Here is a 13,421-nt window from a genome sequence, read left to right as displayed (position 1 = left end):
ATGAAAATGAAATGTGCAAAATAAAAATGCAGGGCCCCTTGTTCAAAAAGTAGGAAAAAATTTAAAAAGTACTAAGACACGAAGCTTTTTCCTTCTTCTGCATTCTGTCTCTTGACCAGTTACGCTGTTTTTCAGTTGCTATTTAATGTCATGCTCCCTTGGACAAGAGGATACTAGCAGGGTGAGTGCAGACCATCACAGGTGCCCAGGGGCTCTGCCCACCCCCACAGACCATCAGCTTCTGGGCTCCCCCTCCCACCAGCTGCTGGACCAATGTACCACACCCTGACCGGGACTGGGGAAATTGAGCCAGGAATCCTTCTTCTCCAGGGACCCACCACCCCAATCCAGAGCAGACGGGTGACTCTCAAGTGCATTGCAACATCTATGCTGGAACACATTAGGTACCTAGATTGGGAGTAGGCAGGGCCCACCCTTACTACGTCACCACTGAATATACCAGGCACTGTCACAGACTAGGCTGGGTAGGCCACTGCTTAGCCCCTTCCAGAGATGCCATGGAGATTGTGTGCTCGATGCCAACTCTCCTCATGCTCACACCTAGGCCCCTACTGGGGAGGAAGGCAGTAGTAATTGCTGGGTGGGGGCAGGGATGGGGAGGTCTGGCAGGACCTGGGGTGCCAAGGAGCAGGGGAACAGGCAGTCAAGAACCACCCAGAGAGGTAGGGAGGTAACAGGACTGTGTAAGAGCCAAGGCTCCAACCCCAGAGTGCACGCTCCATTGCCCCAATGGACTTCTCTTATAAAACACAAACTCAAAGATAAAATCATTATGAATTTCAAGACGGCAATCGTACAGCATTAAAACCCCTTGAATGGGGCCCTGATTCTCAGCATAAGACGCTGTGTAACTGCACTGGCCACCTGCCCTTAACGCTGGCCCTGCTGGTACTCCACCAAAAGTCCAAAAGCAAAAGTTCCCTCTCACTTTCCATCATAAAACACGCCTGTGTTTATGACAGGGATGGCACCTTGCACAGGGGTGAGGCTACACGGGAGGACGTAGGCGGGAAGGTCCCACACCACCTGTTCAACCACCCCTCCCACTGCACTGCAAAGCAGAGCCTGCTTTATCTCCAAAGGCTTCTGAAGCTCAGCCATTCAAACAATAATTTTAACTTATCACATCGTGCAAAGAATTGACGTAGTGGATACAGGCAGGGTCTTGATGAACACAGAAATCCTCCCAAACCTAACTTGGCCTAGGGATTTACTTTAAGTGTCAGGAGATCAGGAAAGAGAGAGGATGGAGGGAGAACTACTTATTAAGTGCCTCTGGGTTGACGGTTTATCAAAACTGGGCCATTATCCAAAGTCACGACTGATGCAAGAATATAAGCTGGTGGCTGAAAGCACGTTTCTTACAAACCTTGGCTTCTGGGTCACTGTTGATACTACAAGAATCGTCATCATCAGCATGTGGGGCACTTCTAGGAAGAAAAACAGAAAATTGGACTTAGAATTCTATTGCCAACTCCAGCTGCACAAAGCCACATATTATGGCAGGTCCTTCCAATGCCCTACCTGAGTTTCAAAGATGCATAACGTAGTGTTGCTCCTTCAAACTCTTTTAAGCTGGGGTCCGGGTTAACTGTGGCTGCATGCAAATCCTAGAGGAAAATAGATCCCTGTTAATGGAGAAAGGGGGAGGGCCCATTACATGGCCTCCGGTATCAAAGGGGAGGAGAGTCCTCCTGGCATGAGGCAGAGAGCGTACGTGAGCTTAGGCAGAGAAAGGCATGCATGCAAGGACTGCCGGAGGCTGACTCGGTGCAAGCGTCGTTCTTACAAGACAACGGGGAACCTGGGGCAATCAGCTTGAAGTGATTCACAACGGGAGACATCAAAAAAAGGCCACACGTGTGTGAGCTGGATGGCCCTAGCAAGAAGCCCCATCACTGCGTTCCTGTGGAATGCATGATAGTCATGAAGAAGAAAAATATACAGCCACGGCCATGCAAAAAGGACACAATAGCAAATGATCTGAGATCTGACAATATACTTGCCTTCCAAATGTCACTATTAATCTTTCCCCCATTCAGAACAGCAAAATCACTCCATGGCTGTTTCTAGACATACAATTATTCACACAGGAAAAAGCACATTGATTTAAAAAAAAACAAAAAAGAAAGAAAGGAAAGGAAAGAAAAAAAAAACACAAGACACTGTTGTTAGCATTGATATTCACAGGATGGGTTAGGGAACAAATTCACTCTAACAGCAACTTGTTAGCTCACTCTGTCTAGATCTAGATTACCACCTGAAGACCAGGGCAGGAGGAAAGAGATGGAGCTTTAACCACTTTCCAAAACAAAGGACTGAACATTAGTAGCAGACAGTGAAACCATTCTCTAAATGTGGCCTTAAAAGCACACAATATGCTTCCACGTGTTAAATGCCTACCATCCCTAACTCCATAAGAAACTTTTCCCCTTCCATTAACCACACAGAACTGTTTTCCGGAGGTGGAGTGGAATGTGGGATGATACTTGTGAGTGTGCTGGTTTGGAAACTGAGGAATGTCTGTGGCTGAGGGCATAAAAGCTGGAGGTCAAAATTATTTTCCTCTAAAAAAGACAATGAAGGAGAAAGAGGGTAAGGAACACAGCCTCAACATCTTGCTGAGATTTAACCCAACAAAAAACAGCCCCAACAATCTAACGTAAATTCCTCTAACTCATAAAAAGCTCTACTTCCCTGCCAGACAAGCCCCTTCACAAATTAACATTTGATCACGAGATGACTTTCTAAACACAATTATAGAAGCAAGCATGAAGCCTTGCCCTATTGGCAGAATTCTTGCACTTGACTTTTGAATCTAAACAACTCCTTCCATTCACCTTGGGCAACAAGGAAATGTTTCTTTCTTTCTACTCTATTGAGTAAATATTCAAATATTTTTCATCCAAGATTTTGGGAAATAAATAATACTAATAAAACACCCATGGCCATCCTTCTGAATTTGTTCCATTGATTTGTCAGGCAAATCTCTTTTCTTGTATAATAAATCAACAATGGAAACTTTTTAACTAAGTAACTTTTCAACTAAAGTTCTTTGAAAATGAGTAAGGAATATCGACCCATAACTTTCGCTCATAATGTTAAGAGAATTTTTTCTAAAACCAAGCAGAAGCAGCTAAGGTCAAAGGTTCCATGTGTTGAAAGATACATTTCTTTGACCCTGTGGACTGTAGGTGGGCAAAGTCATTGCAAATTTAGATCCATTGTCACTACTGCACAGTTGGTATCATTGTTGCTTTCTTTTTCAGACTAGGAACCTGAACTGCAGTTTTTCCAAATAAAATAGAACTTAGACCACTGCATTTATTTTTTTTTAAATAATCTCTTTTATTGAGGAAAAGAGCAGGAATGCTGCCTTATCTCTCCTCATTCCATCTCCAAAAGCAATGCTCAGCCAGCTGGGGGGACGTGTGAAGCCCCTAAAATGGGTGGAGGGTTTGTACATGTGTGCTTTCCTGGGGAGAAGATCCCCAACTTTTCTCATATCTTCAGAGGGGCCAGTGACCAAGAAAGGTTTAGGATCACCATCATTTAAGTACTCATGATAAGAACGTGAAATATCAAAAATTTTAAGCTAAAATTTTTTTTAATTTCATAAAGATTGGCACCTGAGCTAACACCTGTTGCCAATCTTCTTTTCTTCCTTCTTCTTCTCCCCAAAGCACCCACTACATAGTTGTATATTCTAGTTGTGAGTGCCTCTGGTTGTGCTATGTGGGACGCCACCTCAGCATGGCCTGACAAGTGGTGCCATGTCTGCACCCAGGATCCGAGCGGGAGAAACCCTGGGCTGCCGAAGCAGAGCACATGAACTTAACCTCTCGGCCACCGGGCCAGCCCCTAAAATTTCCTTTTAAAAAGCAAAACAAGCCTATTTGACCCCAATTTGTTATCACTGTTTGAATGTGCGCAGTATTTGTTTTTCATTTAATTTGAACATTGAAAAAGGCTATCAGATGGTGATTAGGAAGACTCAAGGTAACCACGTTCTTGTCGCAGAAATTAAAACAAAGAGGAGGTGTCTGACAAAAGGAATCTGAAGTCAGAAATTATCCTCAAAAGATACTGTGTTGGAACCAGAAAGAAAGAGTACTTTTTAAAACATGTATTCAGAAAACCTTTGGCATTTAATTAAAATAGTTGTGTGTGTGTGTGTGTGTGTGTGTTTAAAACTTTTCATGTATTTACTCTTTGTACATAGGGGTCCCTACACAGTAAAAGTTGATTACAGTTCTAAGACTATATGACTCTACTCTCATGCCACGGAGACACCAGTCATCTTGCAAACTTACAACAATCACCTTTGACAGATTTAAATAAACAAAGGCCCTCTACGGTGATTTTGCAAAAGCTTAAAATAACTTGGGTACTCCTAAAGAAACCCTTTAGGACAAAACTCAGGTAAGGAAAAATGGGACTAACATTCTATGTTATAACTAGGCCAAAAGACCATTTTTCCTTCCTATATTTAAAAATATTCATTTTTAGAAATTTTCTCCCCCATATAAGTGACCACAATTTTTCTTTTTTAAAATTCAGGGCAATGAAAGACAAAAACAATTTGTCTTAAATTTTAGGAACTCCATATTCTATTCGTCTAATATTTTTTAATGAAGAAGAGAGAATATAATAGTTTAGCTAAAGAATTTTTTAAGAAACAACCCAGCCTGTAGTCTGGGTGGTGGGAGTGAGAGGAGAAAGAAGAGAAGAGACAAGAAGAGAGGAAAAGGCAGGTGGAGCAACGTCCTCAGGAAAGACACGGACACGGAGAAAGGGAACAAGGGTAGCTACAGAAGAACAGAGACTATCTTCCATGAGCAATGACCTCCCAATTGATAGTCTTTCAGGCAGCGCAGCTAAAGCCTGGCACAGCTGAGAGGTTCTGGTGCCAGAGTTACAGCCAAGCACGTACTCTCCTGGTGCTCATCTTGACCCCAATGGCAGTGATCACAGTCAGCTCTGGGAGAGCCCTGGAGCCCAGCCCCTCGGCGACAGTGGGGATTGACCCAGAGCCTTGAGCATGGTGCCCATCATGACCCTTCATGGTCTTTCAACATGGCACCTTCATGACCACATAGCAGAAGCTGTGCCAGGGTGGACCCACTACGGGAAACCAACTGTATAACCTTGACTGCTAAGCACTTTTCTCTTCCATACTTCTCTTCTAGGATCTTGGAAAGCAATTCCACAAATCAAACAAAAATGATGCCTTCTCCTTCTTCAGGAAAAAAGCTAGTAGTAGAGTTGACCCTTTGACAGTGTCAACGGGGTGTTCTTGAGGATCGGGTCTGAGAGGATGAGAAAGTCTATACGGTGGTATCAAATGCAAACTGGAGAGCCAGGCTGGAGGGTGGAACCTGCTGAGAACTGGGTAAGGAGGAAAGCGTTCGAATGTTCGACATGGGCTTTGGCGAAGCTGTAATCACATCATCTCTGCGTGCACTTCAGAAGTTCTGAAGTTAATGCAGCCTGCTTGAAAGCCCAAGTTCAAATATTGCCTCTGCTTGCACCTGCTCATGAGCTCAGTCCCTCATCTATCAAACAGGGCTAAGACGACCTCCCATTAGAGTGTGGACAAAGTGAGATCAAGAACGTCATCCCTCAGCCTGGGCACTCGCGCCTGGGTATTGGCTGCCCAGGCAGTTTCCTTACCCTCTAGTCTTTCCATGAACAAAAGAAATAAGGCCATTTGTAAGAATAAAAAGTTTGGGGGACTATGGACTACAAAGTGTGATGAATTATGCTTCTTAATCCTCTTTTGTCAAGACTTCAGCCTTCGTTTGTGCAGCCTTGATAAATGGCAGAGCACCTGGAATTCTGGAATTCCAAGGAACAGGTCAGGCAGTGTTCATGAGCATTGTATCCACATATGTGTGTCTATTTTTCCCTTCTTTTTAAAATGCTGTGTTTTGTTGGATGCAACATTATCAGAAGAATAGAGTTATGGTTTATCATGCAAACACAATCCAGAGAAGTAAAAAAATATATATATTTCAAACCAGTAAACAGACTGACAAACACTTGTGTGATGACATGAGTCTCCGTGAGCAGCAGTGCAATGCAGAAACAGTAAGCTAGGGAAGGGTCATCGGGGGCCCAGGGCTCTGGTGCTGGCTTTATCACTGCAGCAAGTCAACTAAGAGTTCCCTCAGCTACGAAGAAGGTATTCCTTCATTCAGCAAATATTTAATGAACTTCACCATGTACCAGGCACTGTGCCAGGTGCTGGGGACACAAGATGAGGGGCACAGGTCCTGACCCCACAGGAGGGAGACTGACATGCCACAAGTAATACTACTACAAAGAGACACTGTGGAAAAAGGGCTTTCAGGGCAGAGGGGTGAGAGCAATAAGTCCCAGGAGATGCTAAGATGAGGCCAAAGAATTTAAGAGGAAGTCACAGAGATAAAAACAGGGAGACTAGATTCACTAGAGGACCAGCTCTTATACTTCCTCAGCATAGAATCACCCAGAAAGCTTATGGTAAAGACAGACTCTCAGGTCCCACCCCTGGAGAGTCTAGCTCAGCTGCCTGGAGTAGGACCAAGGAGCCAGCATGTTCTACAAGTCCCAGAGATGATCCTGGCCACAGTCTTTGGCTCCCAGGCTGAGAAATACTGCCATAGCATTCACTAGGCCTTTCTTGAAGGTTCCTGACAGCTCTAAAACATCATGATTACTTTTTTGTGTGTGTGAGAGGAAGATTCACCCTGAGCTAACATCCATTGCCAATCCTCCTTTTTTTTTTTTTTTTTTTTGCTTGAGGAAGATTAGCCCTGCGCTAACATCTGCATCAATCTTCCTCTCCTTTATATGTGGGATTCCTCCACAGCATGGCTGATGAGTGGAGTAGGTCTGCACCTGGAATCTAAACCCATGAACGCAGGCCACCAAAGTGGAACGCATGGAACTTTAACCATTTTGCCACATGGCCAGCCCTAAATGTCATGATTACTTGATCAGGTCAAGAAGTTCAGTAAAATGATGATAGGCTGGCTCCTTCATGTTACCTTATTTCTAATTGTTTATGAAAATCGTAGGTTCCAATGCCATACGTGGATTTTGCCCCTCCTAAGGAGTTAGCGGCTCAGCCTCCCACATGAGCAATGCAGCAAGAAGAGTGAATTATGATCAAGAAGGAATCAGAGTCCTGAGAAACAATTTGACATTCCCTTGCTTCAGACCCACTTTCTCCTCCATACCATCTTCCTAAGGAACTGGGAAACACCTTCAGTTAGAAGGATTTTAAGTAAGACTTGCCTATGGGCCAATGGTTATTCCTAAAAATATTTTGTGTGGCTCCCTCTTCTCTCTAAAATTCAACATCCAAGTAATTTGGAACAAATCAATGGATTGGAGGGAAATCATCATGGGCCAAATTTCAGCAGCAAATGCTTCCCGGCCAGTTTATAAACTTTCAAAAATACTGCTGGCATGTGCAGAAGAAACATTATCCACTGCGCTTAACACTTCCCCAGTGAACTTTGGAATGTGAAATGTAAAATGTTCAAGCTGTAAGGATGCTTTCAGTCCTAAACTTTAATCAAGCTTAGTCAACAGATTTGGCACTTATTTATTTGATTTTTTTTTGTTTTAAATCCAGCTCAGGAAAAACCTGAATAAAATATGCATTTCTAACATGATCTATTACAAGTTTGTTCTCCGCCTTCACATTTTGCCTTCTCTCATGTTTCTAAATTAGTTAAAATAGATTCTACTTAGGGATCAAAGAAATGGTATCAGAGAAATAATTTCTCTTCAACTGTTATTAGCACCTGAGACCGTGTTATCAAGAGAAGGTATTTTCTAGAAAGTTCTGCATATGGCACAGCCCTCCCGTGGGGTGAGATGAAGAGATTCAAGGCTCCCCGAGCCCCACGACACACAGTCTAGTGAAGCATGGGGTAGGGATGGGGGTGAGCAGAGCTTCAATCAAGCTTGACTCCACCATGTATTAGGCGTGTGATCTTGGGGAAGCTCCTTCACCTCTCTGTGTCTCAATGTTGTCAAATGTAAAAGGAGAATGACAACTATAGTATCAGATGTAAACAGTTTTATGAGGATAAGGCATGAGTCCGGCACTGTATACACTCAATTACCCCTAGTGCTTCTTGTTTAATATCTACGTCAGCATTTGCATGTCCTAGGTATGTGACATATTGAGTCTTTTCCCCAACCCTCTCCCTCCTCTTCTCTCTACCTGCTCATCCCTTTGCCTCTATGATTTTAATTTATTACCTTTTAAATGTGCTCAGTTTTTTGACTCAAGAGATGGCCTTCTGGACAGAGGGAAAAATGTGTATCAGGTAAACAACTGAAAGATCAATCCGAAAAACGTCTATCCCACTGGTCTATTAAAGTGCTGGACATGAGTCACTCTCTTTCTCTGAAACTCCAAAAAGTACGCATCCATTAACAAAGTTCCTTGGAGGGAGAAGACTTTGTCAACACAATGGCATGATTAGAAGCAGAAGGAAGGAATGGAACCAACAGCAAGGTGGAAATTCACATAGTACCGGGCAGAGCACAGCATCTAGAGAAGGAGAACTGGATGTATGCCCAGCCTAACACCAGTTGCATGGTGATTCAACTCAATGAGCCTCAGTTAGCTCTTTTCTTAAATGGGGAATATAACAGCTGTCTTCTCTGCCACATGAGAATCTTGAAGGGAACAAATGAAATGACACAATGAAAATACACTGAAAACCATAATAAGTCATGAATAGCAGCTGGCAGGCTGAGGATGCCTGAGGGAAACAATGAACTCTAGGAGAAGAAGCGGGAAGGGAGGCCTGCCGGGCACAATCTAAGCCTGGGAAGGGACCCTGAGCAGTGGATGGGATGGGAGTGGGAAGCAGGCACAGAGAGGGGGAAAGACAGGCATAAGTGGGCCTCAGAAGGAGGCTCAGGAATTAGAGGTGAACTAAGCTACCTGTCAATTTTCCCTTGGGCCAGCTGCCCACCTGTGCTGCATTCTTCCCAAGACTTTTTCCAGAAAACATGGAAATGAAAGCTTACTATGTTAATCAAAGAGATGAAAATCCAAGCCACACAGAGCCAGCCATGATAGCCTAGTGGTTTAAGTTCTACACGCTCTGCTTCAGTGGCCCAGGTTCCCTTCCTGTGGACACAACACTTTTTGTCCTCTTGTCTGTCAGTAGCCATGCTGTGGTGGTGGCTCACACAGAAGAACTAGAAGGACTTACAACTAGAATATACAACTATGTACTGGGGCTTTAAGGAAAATTAAAAAAGGGAGAAGAAGATTAGCAACAGATGTTAGCTCAGGGCAAATCTTTCCCAGCCACATAAACCTCAGGATGCCCTCCTTGGACTCCACCACACCCACACCTTGGCCTCAGAAGGCAGGCTTTAAAAAGGACTTCATTTCTTCCACATTCAGAGGACAAGAGCTTCATGGAACAGAAGTGGTATCTCAAGGTTATTGTAATCTCCTCACCTCTGGCACAGTAAGAAAGACTAGCAGGCTGAAATTCCCAAGCCAGGGAAGTTGAGTGAGAAGAATTCTGGTCTAGGATTCAGGAGGATTCAGAAACTCTGAGTTCTAGACCCAGTGGTCACTGACCTCTCTGTGCCTCAGTTTCCCTGTCTATAATGTATGGATACTGGTTTCAGACGGTCCCTTCCCATCCTGGCATTCTCTAATTGTAGGGTACCCCCTGTTGGTGAAGACAGTTAAAGGGCTGCAATAGAGGAATAAAGTCTGGAATGGAGAAAGAGATTCTAACAGAGATGTCAAGAGAAAAGATGTACAAGTCAGGAAGAGGGAAGATAGCTGAGCCTTAGTGAGAGCAGAGGCTGCATCCAGCTGGCTTGGCTTCTGGGAGGCCTGTGGTCCAGGGAGACATGCCAAGATGCAAATGGACTGGGACAGGAAGAGGACTCTACTTCTTGCTAAGCTCCTTGAGGAGGGCTGTGTTGGTGCATCTTTATCCCCCAACACAAAATAAACAAATGACTGAATGAAATTTTGCTCAGGGAGTAGGAATATTATGCTTCAATAAGAAGTTATCAAAATGGCCCAGTGATAAGCAACAAAATCCTATGTGATTCAGTGGAAGTGAAGCATGTGCCTGATGATCAGAGTCAAGTAGTAACACCCAAGGCCCTTGTCTACCAATGAGGGTATAGCTTGCCCCAACCCATCCCTTGAAGCTGAGGCCCAGGCAGGGTAAGTGAGATGCCAAAGCCCAGTGACAGCAGGAACGTGGTTGGAATGCAGGTCTCACTGCCTCCCAGAGAAGAGGAAGTAAATAATCAAAGGTGATGGAAACAACATGTCTACTTTTAAAGACAGGAAGGGTGATGATAGTTGCAAATATATAGAGAAGCTTTGCAGGTAAGAGACGGAGTTCAAATGCGCTCCATGTCCCGAAAGTAAAAGAAAATGGGTTGTTTAAAGAACCGAAGACTGTGGTCAGAAAAAGGCAGAAATGCCTGGGGCTGAGGGATCGAAGTACTTTTCTCAAAAAAAGCCATTACTTAATTGTGACCTTTTCCAACTGCAATTCTCTTGAATATTTTGTTATCAGAATTCACAAAGGTCCACTGCAGGAGTCTTTATATTAATAAATACCACAATCGAATTTTTAAATGCCTCGCAATTCTTTGTTTAAACATCCAGATTTCCTCCTCAGGGATAGGAGAAACTTATGCTGCTAATTATTTCTAAAATAATGTCACTTCTGCTAAATAAACAGATTTTTTTTTTTTAATAGGATTAAGCATGTAAGGGCTCTCAAGGGTTATTCTTGCAGACATCCTCTCTATGCAGTCAAATGAACCCATGGCTAATAAGATATGCAGTAATTATAACGCGTCTAGCCAAGAGATGTTCTTCTGTGTGTAAATATTTTATGGAGCCAGCACCATGCAATGGCACCTATAGAGTAAAGTACTGCCTCAGAGAGCCCCAGGGAATCTTAACCACTTCTCATTAATCAGCCCCTCGTACTTTGTGTACCTGGAATGGTGCTTCAAGAGACCAATGCCATTAAAAAATGAAAACATTACTGAAAGATGGTATTAACACTCTTCACTAAGAGGAAACATTACTGAGGTTCCAAGCGCAACATGCATGATAATCAAAAAGCTTACCTTGATGACCTGTGGGGGCAGAAGCAACGAGTCTAAAGAGAAATCACAAGTTACAGCCACCCTACCAAGCCGTTAATAAGACACTCCATTTTACCTCATTCTCTGGGGTGGGAGACGGCGTTACAGAACTAAGTGACCCTTTCCTAGAACCCTGGAGATCTGCTGGGATGGACACAGGGCGTTCCCACTGAGTCGTTCCTGTTGGTATGTGCCAGTAATAGGTCCCGGCGATGTCATTGATTCTTTTCCAGCCAGGTGGCAAATCTGGATCGGTCTGAAATGCCTGATCACTCCATATATCTGCTGGGAAGTGGGAAAAAAGAGGGTTTTATTAAAAGAGGAAACAAATTACAGTCTTCCACGTTCAGTACCAATAGTCAGGAGAATTCAGTAGGCAGATGTGTCCACAGCTCAAATGAGAAGAACTAAAGCGTCTTACAGACGCAAGGTATGGTAAAGGGGGCAATGCGGAAAGAAACAAGGCAACGACTGAAACGGCAGGTTGACACTTGGGAATACAGACATAAAGGACCCATTATCTAGTCATCTCACGGCTCCAACAACTTTATGAACAAGCTAAAGCTCCATTAGCCAGAATCAACTACCCAAGCAAAATTTGCAAGGTTATACACAAAATCTACCAAATCCCTTTGTAAATTAGTGAGATTTACTGGTTGGCATCACACAGCATTCTCAGCAATGGGCTGAGCACGACTCTTATTTTCTTTAACTGCTTTCTACAAATGAGTACTATATTTATATCTTTCATTTGCTTTAACAACTCCTCCTATTTGATTGTAAACATCTGTAAAGCGGCAATGGCTTTCATAATAATTTAGAATTCCAAATTGCACACAGAAGATTCCCAAGGAAGATGGACTAGAAAGCCTTGGAATTCAAGAAGGGAGCAGACTGACTCTCAAAATAGGCCAGCAATGTACATGTGCAAAGTAGAGTGGGTGTGAAGTACAGTAGAGATTAGTGGGGACTGTGGCAAACCGGCTAGCATGTGCAAAGTCCAAAGGCATTCAAATACAGAAACTAATTTTTCAAATACTGTAGGGGGCCAAATAAAATACATCTACTGAGCAATTTCAGCCATCCCTGGCCCTTATCAATATTTTATCAGTTTACTGAATTACTATTTGCTTTTTAAAATCTCATTCTTGGCCTTCTTTGAATTGAATATGAAGTGGATTAAAGTGCTGGAGAAGAGAGGAGAGAGAAGAGGGAGTAGAATAAGAAACCCATAGAGATAGAGGCTAAATACAGGAATCACAGGCAGCTGAACCAAAGTAGGTAGGCAGAAAAAGTAAGAAACTTGAGCTCTAAACTCGGGGATCACTTTCTTCTAAGGATGAAGCCCTTTTCTATGTGGCCATTCACAAGAGGCTGGAGTGCTTTACAGCAATTCAAATGAGAAAGCATGTGGGCCTTGCTCTGTAAATGTCACTGCATCATGTGGGCAGGCGTCACTGAAGCTGTTACAGCTGCAGCCAGAACAAAGAGGTTGGTTAAGACTATGGGCACAGATGTGCATTCATGAGGTTGTTTGGGATCCCAGCAGTCACTTTTCTCATTTAAATCTGCCAGAGGCAAAACCGCCACTTGCCTCAAATTTGGAAATTTCCCTTCCCCCTACAGGAAATTAAGCACACTAAATAATTTCAAGTTACCCAAATTCTGCAGAAACAACTTGAAATAAACACGTGTATACACTCCTTTGTCCTGACTTTTTAGAGGGTGGAAGGGTTGTTTCTGCTATTAATTTGTCTTCAGTATCTCAACTGGGACAGGAAAGGTAAAATACATGGGTCTCGGGATTAAGTTGGAGAAAACCCTGCCATGGCTGTTCCTTTGTCCCATTCTGGCGGCTCACAGATGATAAGCTCTGGGGCCAGACACTGAGAGGACAGAAAGAGGCTACTAGTTACCATTTCAGTGGTTTTTGAGGTTTGCAGGCCTGAATTTACACATTTGTCCTAATTATCTCTACAGCTGGGACATTAGTATACATGAAGAACAGTTACATACTACTATCAGAATATGAAATCGTGTCTGCCCAAGGACAGAGACCAAGGTCGGTGGCCTTCGGGTTTGGCTGTCTGAGGTGGTACCTTGAGGGCAGCACGAGACAGGCTTTGGGCTACATGGCAGGAATTGGGCTGTTCTGTCTTCAATCAGACCCACTCACTTATATTTGGTTTATATTCTAAGTTTCTGCTGAAATTTTGTTGGAATAAAAATAAAAAAGGGGTTTA

General features: G+C 43.4%; 1 protein-coding gene across 34 annotated transcripts in view; it reads right to left on the bottom strand.

The window, feature by feature from the left end:
* Positions 1 to 13,421, bottom strand: part of APBB2 (amyloid beta precursor protein binding family B member 2) — a 373,646-nt gene that overhangs the window by 110,513 nt on the left and 249,712 nt on the right. For 10 of the 34 annotated variants that reach the window (XM_070615046.1, XM_070615041.1, XM_070615055.1 and 7 more), the window contains 4 exons: positions 11,255 to 11,463; positions 2,028 to 2,090; positions 1,546 to 1,631; positions 1,391 to 1,451 (listed from right to left, as the gene is read on the bottom strand). In XM_070615046.1, the coding sequence (XP_070471147.1) occupies positions 1,391 to 1,451; positions 1,546 to 1,631; positions 2,028 to 2,090; positions 11,255 to 11,463 (419 nt within the window). The remainder of the gene's footprint in view (positions 1 to 1,390; positions 1,452 to 1,545; positions 1,632 to 2,027; positions 2,091 to 11,254; positions 11,464 to 13,421) is intronic. The other 24 variants (XM_070615053.1, XM_070615049.1, XM_070615057.1 and 21 more) reach the window with 5 other exon arrangements.

Source organism: Equus przewalskii, chromosome 3 (assembly GCF_037783145.1).
Source record: "Equus przewalskii isolate Varuska chromosome 3, EquPr2, whole genome shotgun sequence".
Classification (NCBI taxonomy): Eukaryota; Metazoa; Chordata; class Mammalia; order Perissodactyla; family Equidae; genus Equus; species Equus przewalskii.
This window is presented reverse-complemented; position numbering and strand designations above follow the sequence as displayed.